The following is a 25840-nucleotide window of genomic DNA, read 5'->3' as shown; positions in this document are numbered from 1 at the left end:
AGTTACATATAAAGTGAGATATACAATTATATTAAATACATTGAATATTGCATTTAGATACATTAATGATTTAAGCAATAATTCTTACAAAGTTTTGCATAAATAATTTTTACAAAATTTTGAATAAATAATTTTTTGAGAAAGATGCAGATTAAGAGAGAAATTTGTATAACGAAATTACTTAATGTATGTTATATATCTCTCTCGTTATACTATTTTTTAATAATTTATAAAAATAATTTCAAATATCTAAAGAATTTTTCGTTAATTACAAGCACTTTTACTGTAGACAATTATGGTTATTAATATCAAATAATAATAATACTGTCTAATGGTAAGAATATTGCCCAATAATAATAATAATAATGCTTAATAACAATGATTATTAGCAACATTATCATAATAACCACAAACGCTCTAATGGCACCCATTGGCTCTATTATATGTTAGTCATGTTTGAAATTATCAAACATGACTAACATATAATAGAGCCAATACTTATATGATAAAATGATATAGTTGAAACGCTCTAATGACACACGTTATAAACTTTTTTCTTTCTTACTTCCATAATATATAAAAAAACTTATATTAATAAGATGTTAAACTGTAAATAATTATTATTCACTTTATATTAATAGTGCTATGATACGTTTATACTAGTAATGTGTTTATGAAGTGTTCCGAAAACTATGTTTAGCAAGATATATATTGTGTAAAAAAACATTTTCCACTCTTTTCAACAGTTATCAAACCATGTGTTTTCTTTTACTTTGATACTCATTTAAAGGCTATTTATTAACTGTCAAGGGAAAAACTTAGTTTTCAGAATATTTTACAAGTGTGTGCTAAAACGATCTGTAGTGTTATTTTTTCAAAATATTTTTTTAAAATATTTTTGCAAAATATTTTTTCAAAATATTTTTTTATTTAAAAATGACAAGAATTCTCAGTGTGTTATTTCTCGCTTCTGACGTCACGACTTCAATGTGGCTGCGGTGACTACTCAGGATTACTCAGACATTTAGCACGAAACAAACACTTGCGTTTTGCGACTTGGCCGGCTATTAATTCCCCTATAAATGCGACGAGCGATATCGCGTAACCCACGAGAATAATGAGGAAAGCGATGTGTATAGAATGATCACCGCCAATGATTTTGTTTTCGTTTTTCGTGATATTCTTCCAGAAATCTTTTTTATGCTTCTTCACGAAGCCGTAATCCATTAGCTTCAGCAGCGCGTGGTTAATTTCGTCCTTAAATGACGATTTTAACGGGATCATGTGCACGCGCGACTGCGACATGATGCATAGATCGGAGACCTTGAAGAATCGCTCGCCCTTATGGTCCAAGATCGCCATCTCCAGCAGTTTGCCTTCCATCTCGGTTTTGAAATACGCCCTGGAGGTATTTATGGAGATCCTCTCCTCTTTCTCGGCGGACATGAATCTTCCCATTAATCCGGAGGGCAGATCATCGTTCGCCGCGAGCTCGTCGTACACCATATTCTCGGCCACCACTTGGAGCCCGGTGGCGGACAGGTCCTCGAAACTGGATACGCGCTTCTCGACCGAGAGTTCTATCGCAAACTCGAACATCTTCACCTGGAACAGAGCCGTGTACTCCGCCGCCGTCATCACCATGGTGAAGAACAGCACCTTCTCCACGAGAGTACGGGGCGGGTGAAACGGCGAGATGCCGAGGAACAGGCTGATGGTGTTCAAGGGATCGCGAACCCGCTCGCCGACTCTCAGAATCGTCGAGGCGCACCACACGATCGCCGTCAGCAAGATACCGATCAGGATCGTGACGATGATCGGACAAGGGATCGGATCCTCCGCAGGCAAGATCGGTATCAACAGGCAGACCCTGTCGTCGTCGACGGCGACGCTGAAGTCGTAGTCCGCGTATTGATGCTCGTACATGAGTTCGGTTTTGTATATCATGTTGCTTTCGTCCACAGAGTCCGTGTGTATCACCGTGCCATTTAGAATGCTCGACAAGGCGTTTGAGAAAACCTTGGCCAGACCACCCACCGCGCCATTTGCTGGCTCCAAGCTGCCGTAAGGACTCCATACCTCCTTGAAGTTTACTTTGAACGTACCACCGTAGATATTTCGCGAATTTGAATACCAATCGATGCTGTCATCATAAGCGGTTAGTCTCATGTAACTTTTGTTGAATCCGTTGAACTGATGCACGGCCACGAAAACCGGCTCCGAATACTTTGAGCGAAGGGACGCTTCCAAAATGATCACGTCGAGGAATTTCAATTCCCACAAGTATTCGAGCTGTCGTTGGGCGTTCAACGTGCGCTCATTCGAATCCATTATAAGTAAGAGTTTCGGCAGGTGTTTCTCATGGGATATCGCACAGATGTCTTTCACCATGACGTTCAATTCTGCAGAAGTAATATCGTCGTTCCATGGGAAAATATAAATCAATATTGTGTAGGAGGAAGCCTTGTTCCACGGCTGATTGTCAGGTCCCAAGACAGAGATTTGCAACGTGGTGATTACATTTCGGGCGACCAGATCGAGCATACGTTCCGAATAAATATCACGCCTCTGAATCCTGATGATTGCATCCTGACGTACGATCGATCTTAAGAACGTTTCGATCGATCGATCAACATGGTTCCCCTGGTAAAAATTGAAACTTGCAACATTACTTGCAACGTAAAGGTATAAAATAGCGATCTCTCCCTTCATGTTTCGATCACAATAAACCTTTACTTGTGCGATTAGATATCTCTGTGTCGGAAGAAAATATAAAACACGCTGCTACTTCAAAGTACACGTGTACTCCAAGTCGAGAAATCATTATGCAATTTATTATCATTCAATTGGCTGTGTAATATGTAGAAATAGTTGCGTAATGGCTTTCGGTAACGTTGATACAACATTATAGCCAATAATATATCCTGATTTTATCTATAATTGCAAACACATGGGGATAAAATTGTACGAAATCGCCCTATTTCCTCCCGATTAACAGAGATTTGCATCTATTGCTGTCTCTATAATCCATTATCATTTTCCACCTGTTTAATGATTGATTATTTCATTCGGTTCATGCGTATCGTTGCGATTTCCCGTATTTCTTATTTAACTTGGATTTATCGATTTGAATAAAGATTATCTCGACTCAAAAAAAAACACACATACGTTGCGACGATTTGATAAGCATGGCATATTGACGCAACGACTAATCGTACATTCATAACACAAAAACTTTTCAATAGACTTTTATCGATATTACGAAAGAAGCTGTATCATCGCATTACATATTTATCAGTTATTATACAAAAATAAAATATGTGAACCATGACTGTTTACATTATCGAAAACTATTTGCATGTAGATATCGATAAAGATACAAAAAAAATTTATCCCACGATTTTCGCAGTCGGTAGGACTCGAACCTACGCTCCCAGAGGGAATCTGATTTCTAGTCAGACGCCTTAACCACTCGGCCACGACTGCTACGGAAACTCCTTGGCATCTTCATCGTTTCATAGTAAGCCATAGACACATTTTTCAATAAACGAATTTATATATTTTTCTATTTTTATAAATAATATGCTAAATTTTTATAAATAATGTTTTTATAAATAATATGCTAAATTTTGATAAATAATTTTTTTATAAATATATTAAATTTTTATAAATAATATTTTTATAAATAATATACTAAATTTATAAATAATTTTTTTAAAGATAATACCCTAAATTTTTATAAATGATATTTTTGTAAAAATAATATTTTTTAACTCGTATCTTAAGAATTAAACTTGTACAAAATTATCATATAAAGAAGCATATTCTTGATTATTTTCTTAATTATCTTTCCAATATATTCAAAAGATATTAATTTTTAAATAATATTAAAGCGAGGCAGAAGGGGAAAGAAGAAGAAACGCAAGAGTCGATTTTAAAGTGTTCTATTAAAAGTCACGCACAGAACACGTTTGATTACATTAACGATCGACGGATTCATAAATAGATCCACTCCACAACATTCACGATTATCATGCCGTATAATAGCCATAATAGTAAGTATCTTAGCGGGAATATAATGACAGATTTATATATATATATTTATATTTATATTTTTATGCGTATGTTCCGTGGTGGAATAAACGAGAGTGGCCTCGGTTTCCCAATTATGTAGAGAATACGACAAGAAGGGGCCACCTCTCTTTACGCAATTAATCTATAACAATACATCCACGATGTGAAATTGTACATTCGGATATATATTTATAGTATATATATATTACATACACACGCGTATATATAATGTGCCCTTACGTGATATATAATATATACGTGTTTTTATAGATACATATATATTTTATATATATATATATATATATATATATATGCGTACTTATAAAATATTTTTCTTGTCATTTAACACTTAGAAGATGAAAAACTCTACGCTCTACTCAATGACCTGAAGAAACCTGATATATTATACGATAGTCATGATGAATATATATATGTATATATCAAATAACAGTGTCGTTGATCGAGAGCAAGATAGGCCTAACAACTTACACGCATTGTGCGAGATGATAATTGTAGCATGAGATGCGTGAGAACATCACCGTTTATACAGCCTTAAGTTAATGCCAATAGCGGATTATAAATAAAAATCCGAGGCTTTGATAGAAAAATTATTTCTCTTTCCTCTCGCGATCGGGAATGTTAGACCTATCCCACATCACGGAACAAGTTTAAAATTCTAATTTCTCGGTATCCAAATCTGTAATTAAGTCTTTAGAAGCCTTGACATATGTATATGCATGAAATTAATATTTTTTTAAAACATTCCTTTTTCCGTCGATATTAATTATCCTGTAAAATGAACAAGAGATGATTTCAGATTGAAAATTTCCAGCAAGTTTACATCTTTAGTCTCGAGATATAAAAAAACGCAAAATTTAATTCTAATTCAATCAACGACGTGATCAATTTTTACACAATCAACGCGTATATGTATTTATATCGTAGATCAGTGCAGCGATGCGGAGAGCAAAGACGTCGCTTTTGTCTGTAAAAATTTACTTGATCTGTAGCCGAATTTTTGCACATTTTTATTAGTAAAAATCGATAAATCGATATTTCGGCTGATCAAAGCTTTAATAAATAATATATATCGTTTTCGTGTAAAACCGTTTGCTCGTCGCCGCAAAACTGCTCTGTTCTTGACATGTCTGAAAAAATCGCGTATTTCAAGATGAGTAATCGATCGACTACTACGATGTCGCAGGATCGTACCACGACAAGGACTCGACTTTCCGAACAGGGGGGAAATTTCGTTAAATCTCTGAAAACTCGTCATTCTCGAAAAATATACTTGGCGCAATCGAATTTCGCGATTTCGCTAAATCTTCGTTATCTTCTATTCTGGTTAGAGAGAAATGTCGGTCCTTCGTAATCGCGATCGAGCGGCAACACGGCTCGTTTTTTTTCTATTTACAATATAGAAATATGTCGTAATATATCTCCGAACGATAAATGTGTCTCCGTGTTACATAATAAAGACACAGATTAAAATAATAGGTTTTTAATAATAATCATTGTTTCAAGGGATTAAGCGCCTTTGCGACTTCCTATTGTTGTTACATGTCAGATATGTTTTAACGATAAAATTAAGTAATTTCTAGACTCTCTCAAGAGAGAAGTGTGTACGTAACTTAAATAAATTTTTAGTAATGAAAATAGAAATTATTACGTAGAGTACGAAAATAATATTGTATATTATTTATCGCTATTGGAACGTATCGTGAATATTTTTGTAGTAATGATAGAGATGAAAAGATACATATTAATTTGCTAAACGGATGTTATTCACATACACATAGCAATATCTTAGCACACTTGCACTCAATTGCCCTCAATTATATCATATCGTTAGAAACGTCCATATTTTGTCTCGCTACCGGTATCGCTAAAAAAAAGATATTATCTACTACCAATAGAAAAATAGAAAGGACTTTGATTCGGAATGCGTTCTTCATTCACTTGCAATCCGTACATCGATATCGGAATGTCATTGATATCGTTGCAATTTTTACGTCAAATATCCTTTCTTTCATCAGACATATCGTTTCGCATTTTTCTTGCTTTATTATCTAAGCTGCAATAAAAATGCGTCGATATGTTGATTCCTTATTGAAGATACTTTATTTATCGGCACATCCATCAAATTGATGAGATCAAACAAAAATTGAGCAAGTAATTGAAAAAGTATTGATAGAACTAATAATCTACTGAAGAAAAGTATAATTATATGTCAAAATGTGCAATTATTTGTCGCTGCAATTTAAATACTATCACCTAATTATCATGACTGCTATATATATAATTTATCGATACACACAATAGAGAAGAAATTATCTTAATTATATGTATTTGTAAATTGTTAAGTTGCTTTCCTTATTACAATGACACAACAAAATTAGGAAAGTTAATTTAGCAGAATGCTCATTCGGAATTCTACACTAGAGTATGTTTTTATGTGTTAATATTAAGAAATACACCCGCGATTTATTTCAACGTGCAATAAGAATAATAAAATGACAAAATTAAAATATTATATTAAAAAAATGTTACGTCTCTCTCGATGATATTAAATTATTATCGAAACTATTTATAAAGAATCAAAGTTTCTTATGACCGAGAAACTCGTCATTTTATATATGATTTTATATCCTCCTTTTTTATTTTCAAATAATCAATTTCGATATTTTTAATACAAAGATATTAGTCCAATTTTATATTTCTTTTTATTCAAGAAGTCATCTAAATGATTAATTCACAATAATCGTATAGAATTATTAGCGCGATCATGTTCCTTGAGACTTTTCTTCCTTCAGTAAAAACATGAGTATTTTGCATCAAAGTTAACATATTCGTAAATTTATATTTTATAAACACGTGTCTAAATTGAAGTAAAATTATTTGAGTGAATATTGCTTGACGTCATAAAAATAGAAAAAAATTTAGAAAAGAAACATAGTCTCTCCTTTTATCTGTATTATGTTACGTACATCTTCAAAAAGCTTCAAAAAGAGGATTATTAATATTTTTCTAATAATATTTGTCATTGTATTAAATATGTATGTGGCTTATATGTACCGAAGTATGCTGGTGCAATATCATCTTAACTTACAATACGTAAAATAGACAATAGATTCTAATAGCCTATATATATATAAATACATCTAGTATATATATATATAACCATCGCGCTGAAGAACGACATTTCCCTCATCCTAAGTGTATGTCCTCTCATCGTGAGATATTATGTGTGTATGTGTGTAAACTATAACTTCTACCGCTAAAAATCGTCTAATCATAAGTAGGCTAATGAGACTAGTCTACGACTACGATATCATTATCGGTTATACGTGCAACACGCAAATGTCATATCTAGAGCAAATACTACGATGACGCGTTTCCTCTCTCGTGGATCATTTATTAGAGATATCGTTTATAATATGTAAGAAATCTATGAATAAAACACGTGTGTTTTCTTTGTCCAAGTAAAATCCCCGCTTATTGATCACGACGCGAAGTATTTGTACAACATTGTCGACTGTCTGTGTAACGAATAAAAATCACGACAATTAAGATACAGATCTTATTTTTGAAGATAATATCGACAATATCCAATAAACTCATCATGGATGTAACTAACTTTGATGAATTTATCTTCCACTAATCCGAGATTGTATTTATCGTCGCTTTGCATCACAAGATTGCCATCATTAATCTCTTTTCATTTATTATCTTTCGCTAATCGAATCGATAGCCGCTTAATGACGAATGAAACTTAAAGCGTTGATCAAGGATTATTATTTGAAATATGTTTTCATAAATAAAAATGAAAATATATTTAAAATCACATAATCATTAGCAAGATTATAATCTCAAAGTCGGATTTTATTCTAACAATGATCTATTTATATGGACAACTAGCTTCAATCTTTTGAAGAGCGTGAATTTTTAAAAAATGCCAAAGTTAATTATAGTCCTTCTTCGCTTCTCTTGAAAAAAAAGAGGTGAGGAAAGACTGTAATTATATCTTGCTTTAAAAAGTATCGGGTAGCCTTAACTTTACGAGCGCGAAAATACATCTGTCTACCTGTCGTCTGCAGTCTCAACGTCGCAACGCAATGTCATTAACGCTTAGTATTGCTAATTGCAATCACATCGTCAAGATATCGTTAATTAGTGGCAGTGCCATTTAAAACATTTGTTTCTCGTGTACGGGTTGAGCCTACATGACGACGCATCTATTTATTACATATCTACGGATATCTAGTCGCACGCTAAATCTCGCTTAACGCTATCTCAAACGACATTACGTAGAACGCGCAAAAATACAAGCCGCATCATCGATGTGTGTTATATCGTGTTGAAATGGAAACGAATTGTCGTTCCTGCCTCTCTTTCAGCGTTTTTTACGAAAAACGTCGATCCTAGGGTGACGTTGGAATAAAAAAAGTCAGATTAGTCGGACTAGTTGCTCGCTAGCACAAACTTGGGATGTAGCTTACACATACGATTCTAAATCCACGAACTTATGCTAATCGTTTAATAATTACTCTCACATCGATGTTACTTCTAGAATTGAACTTATGTTAGCTTCTTCTCTATCTCGAGTGATATAGTCCTATGATATAGAGTCGACGAAGAATACGGAATAACAGATAGTAAACAATATCGTAGAGACGAATTATATAGACGCTAGACCTTATGCACGGAACATCTCTCGACTTGCGGAAAGGGCTTCACATAGATTTTGACGAGGCACTGTTCAGAGTTCACATACTAAAAACAATAACAATTATTTATCTTTATCGTAATACACTTCGCATGGCGTGTCACCCGCGTGCTATAGCTTTTAATTACATAGTGAAAATAAATCTTTCTCCTTCTTATACTTATATGTTGCGGTATTTAATTATTTAATCTTTATAATTCACACACTTAGGCTATCACGCAGATTTAATGTAAGCAATGAAAAACTCTCTTTTTCTTCATTTTTTCTATAATAGCTTAACAAGTGTTTTAAGTAATTTATAATGAACGTAAGATACATACCAAGATTTACAATTATCATTGACGAGCCACCAATATATATTAATTAGCTTTAATAAAAAAGAAATAAAAATGGCATTACATTTTTATTTATACTCTTTTAACAAAGCGGGAAACGTAACGCATGCAACGAGAAGAAAAGCAAAGACAGTAAATCTTATAATCAGTTGTGTATTTTATAGGATACAAGGTGTGTGTGTTGCGTGGATAGGTGGCTCAAATCTGAAAGTGATATGTCGACTGTAAGTTTTTTCTTTATTTATATATCTCAAATTATTTTAATTTAAAAATTACAGAGATCATTTTTCGAATTGTCAATAATGACAAACGAGAATATGTTATGATCAGATCTAGAATAATGTAAATCTACGATACAATAGAAAACGAATATTATGTGTGTGTGTGTATATATATATAGCATAATGGGATAAAAAAGGAAAAATCCGAAAGAAGGCTTTACCATCTTTTACTTTACTGTCATTTGTTTACAAAAATAAAACAAAAGAAGAATTAATTCTATCTATCGATAAAAATAAAATTTCCTATCTAATTGCGCAGCCAAAGACATGAAATTAACTAAGAAAATGGCTCCGCGGTTTGATTCGGTTATTTTCTACGCGTCCAACAGGAGTCCCAAACATATATTTTGATTTTTGACCGTTATATAATACATCGTCATTTTATGCACAAAATTTTTATAGTAAATTATTATATCTTAATATCTATTCATTTTTATGTTTTCGCATTTAAGGACATTAATGTATAACAAGCTTTAGAGTCCGCATTAATACGCGATAATACGGCCAAACGAATTCACATCATTCTCTTAAATTTTATACATATTCACTTTGTGACTTGCACAATTAAGTAAGATTAGATTGAATATATATATGAGTAAATTTATTATTTCTGTATTCTCATATATGATGAAAACATGTACGTAGAATGATGCTGTAGCAAATAAACTTTTATGTGAATTTTATAGGATGCACTAATTCTCGTTGACGCACATTGAAATGTAAACAACTAGGTAGTACACAAATTTACATGAAGAGACGTATATATAGAATCCCTGGTGATCAATAATATATCTCGATCTCACACACACATGCACACATCATTTGATTAGGACACGTACACACGTTTAGCATAGTCCATGATTTCAGGTTAATCATGTGAGTCACAAAGTAAATATGTATAAAGTGAATATATATAGTATACGTATGTGTAAAACTTAAAATAATGTGAATTCGCTCTAGAATGCACTAGTCCGTATTAATGCGAACTCTTTCTAAAGCTTGTTGTACATTAATTTGCCTAAATATAAAAACGTAAAGATAAATAATATAACCCAACGAATCATGATAGACGGCTCGCATCCGAGTCTTATTTTGTCTCATTCTTCAATGTATCGCATGTGATACATTATAGAAAATATTTTAAGTAAATATAGACCATCTCTGATACAATTAATTATGTATTATAGTGTCCTTATGCAAATCGTGTCTAAATCGTACATTTTGATGTGCGCCAATGCATCCAACCGACTTCGCATAAAAGTTTATTTGCTACAACATATATTGTGAAACTTATTCATATATTCAATGTAATTTTACTTAATTTATAAATTTTATATATGTTTTTGTCGGTATAAAAACTTAGCAATATAATACTTTTTTCGAATTATATTTAAAAAAATTGTGTTATATATTATATAAATTTAATAAATTATATATATTTAGTTTTTAATTTTCATAATTCTTTATTTACTTTTTCTTTCTTTATTCCCTTTTATTTTTCTGTTTTTTTTTCCTCCTCTTCTTTCTCGTCTCTTTTTCTTCTCAGCTTTGTTTTTCTCTATTTTGCAAGAAATATTATAATATACGAAATACAATATTATTTCTTAAAACTCATATACGTTATATATTTGAAATATATTGAATCAATTCGAAAATAATATTTCTCTTATTCTATTTTCTTATAATTGTGTCGAAATTATTCTTTGTGAACTTATTATTGCCTAAAATAATTCTGCATGTTTGATGACTTGCTTGCAAATTGGAACGAATCATTGAATATATGTAGAATATGTAGAAGCATTCCTTCGTGAAATTTAATAATTTTAATTAGGTAGGAAATTTTAATCGCGGCTAATAAAAATAGTACAAGAAAGAACGTAATTTTTAATATATATTTATTATATATTAATATATATTAATATATAAATAAATACATATTATTTTATGTAATTATTTTGCTGTTATAAATTAGTGTATTCAATGCTTCATTATTTTTATACGGATCTTATTGTTCGACAATAATGTATGATCGTACTATCCTGCAAATGCAGCTTTATGACATTTTGTAATTTAAGATATTATATTACTGCAGAATGTGTTATATAATTTATACAAATGTTAATTAGCACAGCACATAATATATCATATTATAAAATCTTTGTAACAAAAAATCTAACATATATGTTATATAAAATTATATTATACTTATGATACTGATTTAATAGATATCAAATTATTTAATATAACATTATTTTTTGCAAAAGATACTTTTATGAAATCAATATTTTATTTTTTGATCATATCGAATCTAATATAGATAGTATATAACAAGCATAATCATCATTATACATATATGTCTGTGTCCATAAAGAAGTAAAAAAGATATACAAATATAAAATATGATAATAAAGAAACAAAATGTAAAAAAATATTTTTTCTAATACAAATTTGATTATAATCTTCATAAATAAGTGAATTGAAAAAAAAATTAGGGTGATATTCTCACATACTGCATCTTCCCCAAAAATAAAAAAAAAATAAATTATTAAAAAATGCAGTTATTATTCATAAGTAATTTAATTTAATCTAAAGAAATGCTTTGCTTATATGTTATTATATATATATGTACTAAATTTACCTAATCTATATGTGGTTTCATTAATATCATGTTCATTTAAGTATAAGGAAGTAAAAAAGCTAATATATACATGCATACATACATACATACATACATATATATTATATATATATATATATATATACACACACATATAAGCATGTATATTAAGTTTTATATATATGCTACTCGCATAGTGAGATTTGCATAAAAATGATGAATTATTAAATGATTCTAATCATATAGATGTATCTTTTCTGCATAAAGTGATATGTATATATAAATAACTATGAATCAAATTTCATGTTCTGACTTTGAATCATATAAAAAACGCGCGAGCAAGTCATAAGCCAAGTATTTCTTTAGATTTTAAGTTATTTATCTTTATAAATACACACATAAGTTACAATATATATGTCTAGTATTTTATACTTGTTTTTATAATTCTTCATTTTTCTTTTTCTTAGATGTAGTAGATGACTATATATGATCACACTATTTTTTTTATATTTATATATTTAATGTATCTAAAGCCCATCTATTCAATAGAAAAATGTTTCCATCAATCATTTTATTATCTTGTTTAAAATCGCAACAATTTTGATATCTGTTAAGTCAGTATAAAAAATAACTAATATAATTTTATATAAATATATTTAATTTGTTTGTTATAAAAACTTCATATAATATGTTATTTTATTAAATTAATCTAACTCATATTCGTTCTCATCAATATCTTGATCTTCATCAATTCTAGAGTACTTATGCGTTTCTAAATATACATTAACTAAACTTAAGATAAATCTCGCTCGTCTCTGGTATTGATTCTCTGAGAACCACGGCCATCAGTTGGTTCTTGCCACGCGGATGGTCCTGGTAGACCGGCGATCATCTGATGTTGATGAGGCGGTGGTAGCTGATGTGTAGTCGGTTCTTCAATGATGCATGGTATAGAAATCTTATCCCAAGCGAGCTTATTGACTGCAGCCAGCCCGTGAACGCATACGACGCTCTGTGGATGGGGGTGACAGGGATGTTGATGCTGTAGAACGAGAGTTGTCGTTGTCGGTGGCGGTGGTGGTGGTGGTGGTGGTGGTGGTGGCGGAGGTTGAGGATGGGGAAGGGAAGTGAGCCACGTCACGCCTGGCTCCGCTCTGTGTCATTTGCCGGTTTGTTGTAACGCCGCGTTGATTTGTGCCCACAGATCTTTATTACACGACTGAGATCTGAAAAGATCGTTGTTAAATTATTGTTCTCACATATTCGCGTATCCATTTCCTATGAAATATTTGCACTTGTATTTATTTCACCTTTTGATCGATTGTAACCACTCTTTGAATTGAGTATTTCCTTCGGGATTAATTTGAAAGGCAGCTCTTGCTGCGCAAACAATACTTGCGAATTCTTCATAATCGCCAGCTGTTAAATGATACAGTTTTTGATGCATGCATTGAATATACCTGAAATCGAAAGACGTACAAATTATTATCTAAATCACTTAATTATTATTAATCACTAGTCGAGTATAAAAGATTCTGAAAACCACGATCTTTAATTCTTTCATTTTTATATAATAAATATCAATACTAACATTTGTTGGCACTTGTGTACTAGAGGAGCCAACAAGGCAGATCTCAGATGATGCACGATGAACGCTGGATTGTTTCTAGCGAGATATTGGGCCGCTTCCAGAGCGACATGATGAAGAACAAAAGGACTAACAATGCTGTTCACAGCACAAATGCAAAGCTGATGCATGTACTGCGTACCGAGTCGCTTCGCAACTCTGAGTAAAAATTTAACATCCTCTCCGTAGGGCGGATTGCGCGCATATTTGGCTTGAGGCCGATCATCATGCACTCTGCGAGCCAAAGTTTCCAACGCTAGCATACCCACACGGTATGCAGAAACAAGAGTCCGCAATTGTTGTTGACTAAATGTCTGACTTTGTCTATGAACCTAAAGCGCAACATATAATCAATATATTTTTATTTAAATATATTATATTATCATGTGTATTGCATTGCAATGCTGGGAATTACCTGAGGTTGAGCTCTCACAGTCGATATTATGGGTTGTGGCTGAACTAACGCAGGTCCAGCCAAGCTATTTTGCCCAGGGAGAGGACCAGCCACTCCTGCTTGGGCCTGAATAAAATATATAAAGTTTCTTATCTGATTATTGAGACTATAAAAACACGCAACAGAATAATGTTTACCGGAAGAGGTTGTTGCATCGTGTATAAATGACGCGTTCCTGGCGTCGGTGGAGGTTGCGGCGTGTAATACGGTCCAGGTGGAGGTGGGGCAGCCGGAGATGGATGATGTGGATGCGGTGGATGTTGGGGGTGTCCAGGATGATGCGGAAACGGATGATACATTTGCATATGCGGTGCAGGCGGTAGAGTGACTCGATGCGAAGGCATCGGACCGCTAAATGTCGCGATAGAATGGTGAGGATGTACAAAGCTGTACGGGCCTACAGCATATGGCATACTGACTCCTAAAACAAAAATATTAATATTCAAAATTATGTAGAATGATACTTCTCTAAGAGAGTGTTTAAAATGATACTTTTAAGAAATAAAGAAAATTGCTTAAAGCTTGATTGTTTTACCTAAAGGCGCCAGAGTTGTAATTGTTGGATGAGTGTAGGGCTGAGGAGGTGGTTGCGTGCTAGTAACGACAACTGTCTGCGCCGGTCCGGGCATCATTTGAGTATTCGATAGATCTACGGAAGGTCCCGGCTCGACTAATAATACCCCGTTGAGATCCAATTGCAGAGGATCATGAGGAATCTCATCCTGTTGATCTCCACCAGGAGTTTGCTAATCAAATAAAGAAAAAATAATAGAGAGGATATATATAATAAATTAATCCATTTACACCAGTTAAACTTACCCGGAGATATAACTCGTACCAATACTTTGCCACTTGGAAAAGCACTTCTGGATAAACACCGCCACCTTTTGCGGTATTCTCCACTGTGATACAAGCTTTCTCTAGCATGGCCTCACTTTGTTCTTTGCACTGTGGGGACAAAATAGAATATTCAATAACACAAATAATCTTCCATTGCACATAACATATTTGATTGCATTGTACATACTTGAGATATGGCTCTCTGAATCTCATTAGGGTTGAGCGCATGTGCGTGTGGTAAGCAAGATAAAGCAAGCTCCGCCGCCGCTCTAACCATATTTGGATCACTGCCTCTTGAAGACTTATCGGCTATACTGACAGCTTCCGGTGGCGTCAAGTGTCCTTCCCAACTATCAATGAGGAACCAGATGGCTGGCGCACCAATTTCCATCGCCTGGCCTGTTATCCAGGATACGTGACTCGAATACGTGCGACTGAGCCAATTTGGGCTAACGCAATTATGGAGTCCAAGGGCATACAAGCCAAGTTGGAAGGCGCACATGTGAAGCGCTCTATGCGGACCATGATGATTTTGACTGGTAGATGGTTGAGTGAATAAAGAAGTTGAGCTGGTACCACCGGCCTTTGATAACACGGTCTTTGCTAATTCGCACATAAAGTGCGCACTCGCTTCCGAAGGCTGATTGGGAATAGATGGATATAGCCTTTTACTCTTATATCTAAAAAAAAAACAGAAGGTATATCAACGTAATGTTATACGATATAAAATATATCATATTATGCACATGCATATATATTTCTACAAAAAACGCACCGCGTTTCTTTAGTTCTAATAGGCACAGGTGGCTGAACAATCGGCGGTTGTATGGTTAGTGTGCTGATACCATTTTCCAATTCCGCACTCGTACTACTATGAGGTCTACTGCTAGTGCCGACGATGTTATCACCATTTCCACCATTGTCCGTTCCAAGCGGCGACGAGCGTTCTTCGTCGTGAACAAATCGTGCCATCTAAAATTTTACAAAATATTATTAAATAAATGTTACGCGCAAGTTCTCATATCACACGAAATATCTTAGACTTTTACTTCGCTTTTAGTAGGTGGATTCGAAGTGTAATAACTACTGAGAATGGGTGACTTAATGAGTTGATGAACGTCTCGATCCAGCAATTTGTCCATGATTCTGGCCAATTTCACGGGATCATCTTTGTAATGCACTAGCAAAGTAATAGCCAAATCTCCTCTGAAACAAAAACAAAAAATTGTACATGTTATCATCTGCATTAACAAATATATAAATATATACATATGTAATGGCGCAAAAGTTACCTCTGTCTACGAGTTCCTTCACAAAGAAGTGGATGATCGGCTTCGCTCACATTCGCCTTCAACCCCAAGACAGCTACAGCAGCATCAAATCCAAGATTTGGATCAATTTCTGCAGGTAGTTTCACTCCTGCACAAAATATTTCATATTTTTATTTCCTATTTATAAAATATAAGAAATATATGCATAATCTTTTTTACTTATAATTATAAACGTACAATAAGATATTTATTTGTAAAAAATTCATTTCAAGGTATATATGTGTATTAATTTGAATACATAATATTCCATACTTGGTACGTCAAGCGCATCATATATGAAGCTAGCTAACATAATGGGCAAGAGCGCGTGTCCTCTTGATCTCATAACACCATCTCTTAGTTGTTCGGCTCTCTGTTTTATCATAGCTAATTCTGTCGGTCCCAAAGGAATTCTTTTTAGCAAACCTACCAACTCACTTTCTTGATGAGCAAGCTTGACCTAGTTAAAAATAAGGCCATTAATTTTCAATAAATGATATGAAATAAAATTTACTTTTTAGTCATTTCATTCAATTTTTCTTACCTCCAAAGGTTTTGTGTTAGCTGGTGGTCTAGCCATCTCCAAGCCAAAAAGACCTACACGAAATGCTAAATTATGATATTCCGGATTCTCGGCAAGTACCGTGCATAGAAATCCACATTTTGCTAAAGTCGCTGATGCGAGACACGTTACTTGATGAGATGCCGGGTTCACATGTTGCTGTACCGACAACATATTCGTTTTGTTGATTTAATATTTAATTAACATTATTTCAAATCTACATTTTTTTATTTTCAAAAATCTTACCCTTTTTCGCTTGTTTTTCACCGGTACTGGCGGTCCTTCGATCATAAGATCGGGAGGATTTGCCAAAAGTTCCTCAGCTAGTTGTACTCCAATAATACAGGCTTCCCTCGTATGACCATGAGCATAAAGCCCCTCAGCCCGCGCGAATAGAATGTCCCATGGATCTTCCGTTTTCTTCAAATTATTCAGAACTATACTAGCATCCGGAGTGGTGGGGGCATGCATATTGCTTTTAACATATTTACTCGGCAGACCGCTATTATTAGTCACTGCTTTCGGATCGTAATAATAAACATTGTACTCGTCACCGGAAGGACTGTCACTACTGGACGAGGAGCTCTCATCCTTAAACGGTCTACCGGCTTCCTTTTCCTGATCGGATTCTTGTTCGTTTTTAATACCAACCCCTTTGGACACAGCCGCGCGCGACTTGTCACGACACTCCGCGAGATTCGTCCTACTACACTTTCCATTCTCGCAAGTAGGTTTGTTATTACTACTATCACTACTATCACTATGTGTTTCGGACGAGGCGTTTGAGCGATGCTTGTCCGATCCTTGAGCGTTCTTCATGCTAACGTTACTGTTGGAAGATGACTCGCTACCAGCCCCTTCCTAAAATAATACGTTGTGATTTTGAAAAAAATATCTAAATAAAAAAGATGACAATAATATAACTATAAAATAGATCTGAATAGGAAATGAAAGAATAATAATAACCTGCGAATCAGTGTCGCCGCAATTATTTAATTGAGCACAACCTTGTCTAAGAACAACCTGAGATTCAGATATATCGGGAATGTCGGTATCATTCTCGCAGAAACCTTCGGAGCTAACGCTGCTACGATTTCCGTCGCCGCCGCCGCTTCTCGAACACATTGGAAATTCGCGCGGATTCAACCGCCGTCTATCCAAATAGCCGTATTCGACAAGACCGACATTCAACGGCCGTCGACCGTGATGATGCGAGATCGGTGGTTGATAATTCAATACCGCTGAACTGGAATTTACCTGAAATAGACGCGTTTATAGTGTTCCTCGACCTATTATATTTACTTAATCGATATGACAATAATTTGTTGCGAAAATGACTGCCAACCTGATTAACTTCCGTCCTCGTATCGCCAGCATGTCGAAAACAGGTGAAAGGACAATGATACATAGGATTATTCTCGGCGGTATACGTGATTCCCGGCAAGACGTATTCATCCCAATCTAAGTAGCAAGCCTCAAGCGCCGACTTGAATCCGGTGAAGACTGCGAGATCATGTTTCAGAGAATCTTTCTGCGAACTGTTGCTTCTATTATGTGAGTTATGTGAAACAGAACTTCCGCCACGGCATTTGGCGACCTGTAAACAAACACATAATTAATTTGTTAAACTTGCCTTTGTCCGAATTACTCAGAACAAGGGAGAAGGGAAAGAAGCTTTGGGGTACGCGATGCTCACTTTATCCATGATCTTCAAATGCCAATTCATAAATTGAGCGTGCAACATCTCGCGTTCCGAAGGCGAGAGACCGGGATTGAGAGCGGCCAATCGCCAAAGGACAACGATCTCATCGCACAGAGACGAGCACGCATGTTGAGAAGCGTGAACGTTACTGTTCATATTATGCTTGCTGCCGTATCCAGTGCCGTTCAGTAATGCAACTTTGGTGTTGAACCACCAAACGAGGATCTGCTCGCAGGCCATGCATTCCTCCGTGATGATCTCCAAAAGAGGGATGGCGTTGCGATCATTTCTCTTGAACATTTCTCGCACAATGGAAAGAAGGTTCCACATGCCCTCCGGTTCGCGACCTCTCAGCGGTCGCAGCAACGATGCCCATTCGGAAGCGGCTGGCGGCGCGGTAGTGCTCAAATAATTAACATCACTGAAAGAGACATGTCATCAGCTAAGTTATTATATGGGTGAAGCGTGCTTGTCAAGCGGCGCTATTCACCTAAAGACTATGGGAGCTGGAACGCAGAACTTGATGAGGATCTTCTTGATGTTATCGTGCAATGTCTTCTCGTCTAAGTACCAGGAAGTCTGATCGTGAGCGGAAGCACCGGCTGTTGGATCTGGTGCTCCGCAGTAACTGTTGATGGCGCTCGGTTGGGTCGAGAGTAGCTCGTCCAGAAGCCGTTGGGCAGTAGGTAAAATCTGCTGCGGCAATTCACTGATGAGGTATTGAGCGAACTTTTGCAGTTGTTCCCGATGCAGACGAGATAAGGATTCACTAACCGGCGCCCTCAGACATACTTGTGTTGGCTGAAAGAGTATTGCGTTTACAATTGAAATAATCAAACCTTTAGCTGAAAAATTGGGTAGTAAAGGAACAAATTTTATTTCCGACTGCACATACACGTACACACGCACACACACACGGCAAGATAAAAAAAAAATAAAATAAAAAACCACCGAAAGCTATCTAAACCCTCTTTTATTTTTTTAGGTTCATTGCGTATCTCTTTAAATTTAAGATGCATATACCATGTGTATTCTGTGTAGGCAAACGGCTACCACGTGTGCGCACCAATAGGCCGTGGAGGAGCAGGTACAGTTACATGATGTGATCCTGCGTCGGTCAAAGGTTACAGCGACGTTGAACTGCGCTCTGACCCCATTCGTTTGCGAATTTACGCTGGCGCTCAGATGGAATCCTGTTTAATATAACGCGCATAATAAGATAATTGATAAGAGAAATTATTTAAGGTAAAAAGAGATTACACAAGAGATATTTTACGGAAACTTGCCGCAAAGAGTGTAACATAAAATCTTAATCTATAGAGTTGCATGAAATACCAGAACCAGTCTTAATATTGTCTTGTCTTATCTCGAAATTCGAGACAAGATTTTTAATTTGATTCAAGATTATACCAAAAGATTGTTAAGATTATTGGTTCCCAAAAAAAGCTAAAATATGTATCTTTAGAAATTAGATGAGAAAAAAATCGCTATGTTATGAATTAAAAAAAAAAATTGATTGACTAAATAAAAACATTTAACAAATTAACAAATTTTGAAACAATCATACAATAAAAAAAATAAATAATATAAAATTTTACATAAACCTTTGTATACTTGTATGGTTCTCAGATTATATGTGATTATTTGATGCTTGGGAGGTGTAAACAAGAATGATATAAATAGAAATAACTATCTATTATAAAGATTATGTTAAATATTATTTTAAACACTTGTTCAATATTAAATAAAAAATGTAAATAAAATTGAGGTAAGACAACACAAAACGAAATTTTTGTTACAAAGATTCATTCAAAATTTAGACAAGTTTTTTCGAAAATTTTCAATATCAATACAATATTTTTAGGAATATTATTTTGTCTTGTTCTTAAGTCTTATGTGGACTCTACTAATATCGACAAATTATTTTTGAGTATTTTTTACTAAAATAACATTTTTTGTAAGCTCTTTATCTATATTTTCACTCTATATTATATATTATAAACTATTAAATATAAACTTGATATACATTTAATATGCATTTTAATGTAATATACGTTTAATGTGATATTATATTTATTATACATTTACCGATATTGGAAGATCATAGGATATTAAAAAAAAAAAAAAACAAGAATCTTCTTTATAATAATACTCCTTTTTCTTCGATAAAAGGAAAATCGCCAAATAAGAATAAATGAAGCGCAAAGTATTTTACCGATCTGCAATGGCTCCTTGACGGTTTTGGCACGGTAGAGATGTTCGCCCCGGAGAAATTCATCGGCACTACCATTCGCGAGACACGAATAAAGCCGTATATCCTCTTCGTTATCGGGGAAACTCCAGAAAGCTATTCTCAGCTGGAGTTGCTCCGGTACAGGAGGATAGAAGTGCTCCACCAACTCGAAGGGAATATGAGACGCGACGCATCGTGCCGAAAGTTCGCAGAGGGTAGGCACCATTTGTTGTCCATCTGCAATAAGATTATATCAATATAATTGATGATGATAATAAATAAAAGAAATCGATATGAAAAAATTTATTCGATAATTCTTCAGAGATTTAGGGGAAAAAAAGGATTGAATAGACAAGGAAAATCGCTCATGACATATGTGTATAATTTTCTTTTTCCTTTTACATTCATTTATTGCACAGCTAGGCAATATATAATTGCATAGTACTCCCTCTTCCTCCTCTCTCTCCCTCTTTTTCTATAATTACGTATACCGGGCTCGTGCAGAAAAATAGTTTGTCGCGAGTTTAGCCGCGACAGCGATATTTTCTTGCGACTTCGTAACCACCGAGAACTGCAATAATAATCGAGCATATTCTCGCGAGTTCACCGCTTGCAAGTTAGCGTGTCTAGCGGTCGATTTTTCCAAGATAAACTTAATACGAGTACTCGAGAGAGAGAATAAAAACCATCTAAGGACATTGTCGCGGGAAAACGTACGCACATCATCTGTAAAAAAAACTTTTAGTCTTCGCTAAGTTTTCCTTTTTCACTGGAAAACTTGAACAAAACTTGAGTAAAACACATCTAATTGTTTTCAAATGTAATAAATTATAGTTTTGTAATTGTTAAATGTCCTTATTATGTACAAGTGTGTGCAATTTAAAAAAATTAATATAACTACAAATTATTCTAATCTAACTACAAATTATTCTGAAAAATAAAGAATATGTGTGTGTGAGGAAACAATCGTTTTTAAAACTTTTCGTTGCAAAATTAGATTAAAAGTACATATTAATATACCCGACACATGTGTTTCATATGTCAAACTTATTAATTATTAAACTATTTAACATATTTTTCCTATATACATATTTTATTATTTATATACATATATTATTCTTGTATATATTTTTCCTATATACCTCAGATATCCAGATTAATATCGAACATATCGCAAATAGTTGTGGAGATAATTGGAAATAGTTGTGGCAATAGTTGGCTTTATACATTATCGAATCGCCGAAGATGTCAAGTTGTTAAAAATATATAAATTATACATGGCATATAATATTAGTCCATATATTATTCCCCCTATATTAAATATTCTAAAAGCTTACAACTAAACAGTCAATGGGACTAAGTGGTAATGTGGTTTCGAGAGGGAGTTTCATTTAAATTTACAGTCAATTAAATTTAGAGAAGTATTAAGAATAATTAAAAATAATATGAAAACGATGAGTATTCGGAAATATTTTTTGACGATAATTATAATTATTATAGATATTAATAATCGTTTCTGATCGACACGAAAGATTATCCAAATTTTATTTTACCACATATATAATTACATAAATGATATCATCGTATGATTAATTTCGAAAATATCTTCTAGAATAGAAAAAACAAAACGGTTCGATGGGACGTTTCTCTGGATTCAAAAATATGAAACTTAATACATTGAATTATTTGAAACTTTATGACCTTCCATTTATATGCATCATTTCATGATGTACTGCAAAGAAAGAGATAAATTTAAGATGATTTATACCGAAGAGAAAAATTATATGACTAAGATATGAAATATGTACAATTTCTCTATAAAATTCCGTGTTTCCTCTATCACATAATGATAAATTATCGTCGGAAAATTTATACCTATCCGTGATTAGATTAAGTTGCAGGCGTAGTTTCATTTTTCCAATGCAAGCGACATATGCGAGAATTTCCACAGAATATGTTACTCAGCACTTTATCGATCTTGGGCTAGGAAGACCGGCAGGGACGCAACTTTGAGTTTCAAACAAAGGAATATGACATCGCGAATATATTTTCTCGGAAGGTAAGACCGCCGGAATCGAAAAACGTATTCCTCGCAACGCGAAAGTATACTCTTCGCATATTCATGCATATTCCCGCCTTACGTGAAATAATAAAACGAGCGAGGAAATAATTGCTGTCGTTCTAAAAATAGTCGGCAGGATTAATGAATGAACGCTCGTTCGCGAATTTATGCACGTTTAAATACTACGTTTATGCATTCTCTAAAAGTGAATCAGTGAAAATATCACTAATTTCAACAGTAAAATAAAATTTCATTGAGAATCAGTGAGTATTTTACTGATCTTCAGTGGAAACGCTTACTTTTCGTTATTTTATCTTATATCTCACTGATTATGGTCAGTTAAAGTAAAATTCACTAAAATCAGTAAATTTCACTGTAAAATCAGTAATCGCTAGTTCATTCATTACCGCTATGATCGTTATCTCTCGTATTTAAATTTTAGTCATAAGAATTATATAAAGTTTGCAAAGAGCGACAGATAAAATTAGAAATATTACTTCGATTTAATTTCTGATACAATAGATCTCAATAGAGAGGCTTCAGAGATTAAATCGATTTTATAAGTCGGACAAATAAATGTCTGGCGACTTAATGAAAATTATTCGTTCGTTATCTATTTAAAATAACAAGTTCAATATGCATGTAATATATAAGTAAACTAAAATTTTTAATATAATAAATATTTAATAAATATAAATAAAATTTTTAATTTTATATGAAATAGATAGAGAGATGAATTGTAGTTTAATATTACTGATTGAAACAGTCAAAATTATTAACTAATTCTTTCAATAAAATATCACTGATTTACGGTGCTGTACTTATAACTGCTGTAATCAGTGACTATTTACTGTTTTTCAGTGATAATACACTAATCATTTTTAGAGAGCACGCGTTTGCACGTCGCACGTGACATTTGACAGGGAAATTTACGCGAGCGATTCTTCGCGAGGAATTTCCAACAAGTTATCGCGGATGCGATGAACTGAGAGAAAGAGAGAGAGAGTAAAGCACCGTTAAATGAATAAAAAACTCACATTTTTCCCCTCGCCTTCTACTTCTCCCAGGTCTTTCGCGTGTAAGGATCATAACGAGCTTCGCGGTCGTGGTTTTGCCGCGCGATGCAATTTCCTTCAGTTTCCGCGAAAACTGCGGCCGGAAAATTCTCCCCGAACAATCCCGCGAGTCCAATCTCGCGTCGAGTACCAACAATTTGCAAAAATTTCCCATTGCTTCGCGGCCGCGTTATATACGCGGAATTTGCTCGATCAAATGGGAAGAGCGCTATAATCGAATTGGCGCCTTTCGATTTGGATCATGATTTAATTTTGCGAAATGTTATTGCTCGCCACCGGCATTAAAATCTCTTAAAATCCCTTTCGCTAGAATCGAAGTAGAGCAGAAAAATATTGAGCAAAGATACTTCGCTTCGCGGAATAAAAAAAATATTAATTAGCGATATTTCGATTTTTCGGGTCCGCTTATTTTGAAAGCTCCTCGCGATTAATTAAGAAATAAAATTGCAAATATCCCGAAGGGGCGAATCACGCAGACGGGAACAATAGCTCTAGGATCGAAATATATCTATGCGCTATTAAAATGTATTTACGAGAAGGGCGGTGGATGTGCGAGCAAATATTTCTACAAGTCCGCATAGCGCTGTTCAGTTTCCGCGATCCGGATACTCGGCAATCAAATTGAAATTGAATCAATAGAAATTGAATTTCCATTAATAATAGGCCGCAGCAACGGTAACGTTATTTCCGTTCGGGCTCTCGAAAGCCCGCGAGAAACTCTCTCGGTTCCATCGGATGAGCGCGGTTGCATTTCACGGATACGGCAAATACGATCGGCGCGATAGAATAATCGAACTGTCGAGCTTAGCAGACGCATTAAGCCGCCTGCTGCGAACAATCGTCGCAATACTTACAATTGCGACGATCCGGTGGATTTAATCATCGTGCTCTCCTGATTGCGATAGTTGAGGAATAATTGCGGCAATATTGTGTAAAAAATCAACGATATATTTATTTATTAAAAATGAGGGAAGAGATCCCTTGGTAACTCGAGTAATTTTAAGATCAACACAATAAGAAATAACATCACGAAAAAAAATTAAACTTAAAGAGATAAAAAAATGAGAAAAAAACAAAGAAATAAAGAAATAAAAAACAAAAGATAGATAATAATATTTTTCGCTTGCAAAGTGACGAAGGCAATTAAAGATCCGTGAATATTTTTTGCAAATGAGCACCGACCGAAACTCATTTTCCACGCAAATGGAACCGCTCGAGTGTACGCATAATCACCGGGATTATCTTTTTTAAATCCCTCGAAATACAATCTGGATCGGGAGAGAAATAAAATTTGCATATAATTCCGAATTCGTCTCATTACGCGACACACAGCGGCGAGAATGTTTATACCAATTCGTAACGCGCTGGGGGAGAGAAGGATCCTTTTTTCGTTTTACCCCTAATAATACACCCGTTTTAACGATTGAACGTTGCTGTGTCGTCCAAATCGGAAAGAAACTCTCTAAAAGTGAATCAGTGTATTATCACTGAAAAACAATAAATAGTCACTGATTACAGCAGTTATCAGTACAGCACTGTAAATCAGTGATATTTTATTGAAAGAATTAGTTAATAATTTTGACTGTTTCAATCAGTAATATTAAACTACAACTCATCTCTCTATCTATTTCATATAAAATTAAAAATTTTATTTATATTTACTAAATATTTATTATATTAAAAATTTTATTTTATTTATATATTACATGTATATTGAACTTGTTATTTTAAATAGATAAAGAACGAATAATTTTCATTAAGTCGCCAGACATTTATTTATTCGACTTATAAAATCGATTTAATATCTGAAGCTTCTCTATTGAGATTGTATCAGAATTAAATCGAAGTAATATTTCTAATTTTATCTGTCGCTCTTTGTAAATTTTATATAATTCTTATGACTAAAAAAAACTTAAATACGAGAAATAACGATCATACCGG

General features: G+C 34.1%; 1 protein-coding gene, 1 long non-coding RNA gene and 1 other non-coding gene across 4 annotated transcripts in view; 1 reads left to right on the top strand and 2 right to left on the bottom strand.

Annotated features, from left to right (window-relative positions):
* Positions 1 to 3404: 3404 nt before the first annotated feature.
* On the bottom strand, positions 3405 to 3486 carry Trnas-aga (transfer RNA serine (anticodon AGA)). Its single transcript has one exon. It is a non-coding gene; the product is annotated as a tRNA-Ser (tRNA).
* LOC145964682 (uncharacterized) lies at positions 3419 to 5760 on the top strand. The gene is made up of 3 exons (XR_014436536.1): positions 3419 to 3520; positions 3894 to 4055; positions 4428 to 5760. It is a non-coding gene; the product is annotated as an uncharacterized LOC145964682 (long non-coding RNA).
* A 3807-nt stretch (positions 5761 to 9567) lies between these two features.
* Positions 9568 to 25840, bottom strand: part of Dora (zinc finger SWIM domain-containing dorado) — a 54474-nt gene continuing 38201 nt past the window's right edge. For both annotated transcript variants that reach the window (XM_083087699.1, XM_083087698.1), the window contains exons 2-21: positions 20744 to 20998; positions 19552 to 19721; positions 19019 to 19329; positions 18523 to 18949; positions 18172 to 18423; positions 17793 to 18083; positions 17073 to 17687; positions 16809 to 16985; positions 16538 to 16724; positions 16247 to 16373; positions 16004 to 16160; positions 15730 to 15926; positions 15142 to 15634; positions 14934 to 15062; positions 14650 to 14860; positions 14252 to 14535; positions 14076 to 14180; positions 13625 to 13992; positions 13344 to 13493; positions 9568 to 13259 (exon numbers count right to left, since the gene is read on the bottom strand). In XM_083087699.1, the coding sequence (XP_082943825.1) occupies positions 13193 to 13259; positions 13344 to 13493; positions 13625 to 13992; positions 14076 to 14180; positions 14252 to 14535; positions 14650 to 14860; positions 14934 to 15062; positions 15142 to 15634; positions 15730 to 15926; positions 16004 to 16160; positions 16247 to 16373; positions 16538 to 16724; positions 16809 to 16985; positions 17073 to 17687; positions 17793 to 18083; positions 18172 to 18423; positions 18523 to 18949; positions 19019 to 19329; positions 19552 to 19721; positions 20744 to 20987 (4962 nt within the window). In that variant the 5' untranslated portion in view covers positions 20988 to 20998 and the 3' untranslated portion in view covers positions 9568 to 13192. The remainder of the gene's footprint in view (positions 13260 to 13343; positions 13494 to 13624; positions 13993 to 14075; positions 14181 to 14251; positions 14536 to 14649; positions 14861 to 14933; positions 15063 to 15141; positions 15635 to 15729; positions 15927 to 16003; positions 16161 to 16246; positions 16374 to 16537; positions 16725 to 16808; positions 16986 to 17072; positions 17688 to 17792; positions 18084 to 18171; positions 18424 to 18522; positions 18950 to 19018; positions 19330 to 19551; positions 19722 to 20743; positions 20999 to 25840) is intronic.

This window comes from Camponotus vicinus, unplaced genomic scaffold, assembly GCF_025532165.1.
Source record: "Camponotus vicinus isolate PSW18456_S1 unplaced genomic scaffold, iyCamVici1.0 SCAF_13, whole genome shotgun sequence".
NCBI classification, from domain to species: Eukaryota; Metazoa; Arthropoda; class Insecta; order Hymenoptera; family Formicidae; genus Camponotus; species Camponotus vicinus.
The sequence above is the reverse complement of the archived record's forward strand: the minus strand, read 5'-3'. Positions and strand labels throughout refer to the sequence as shown.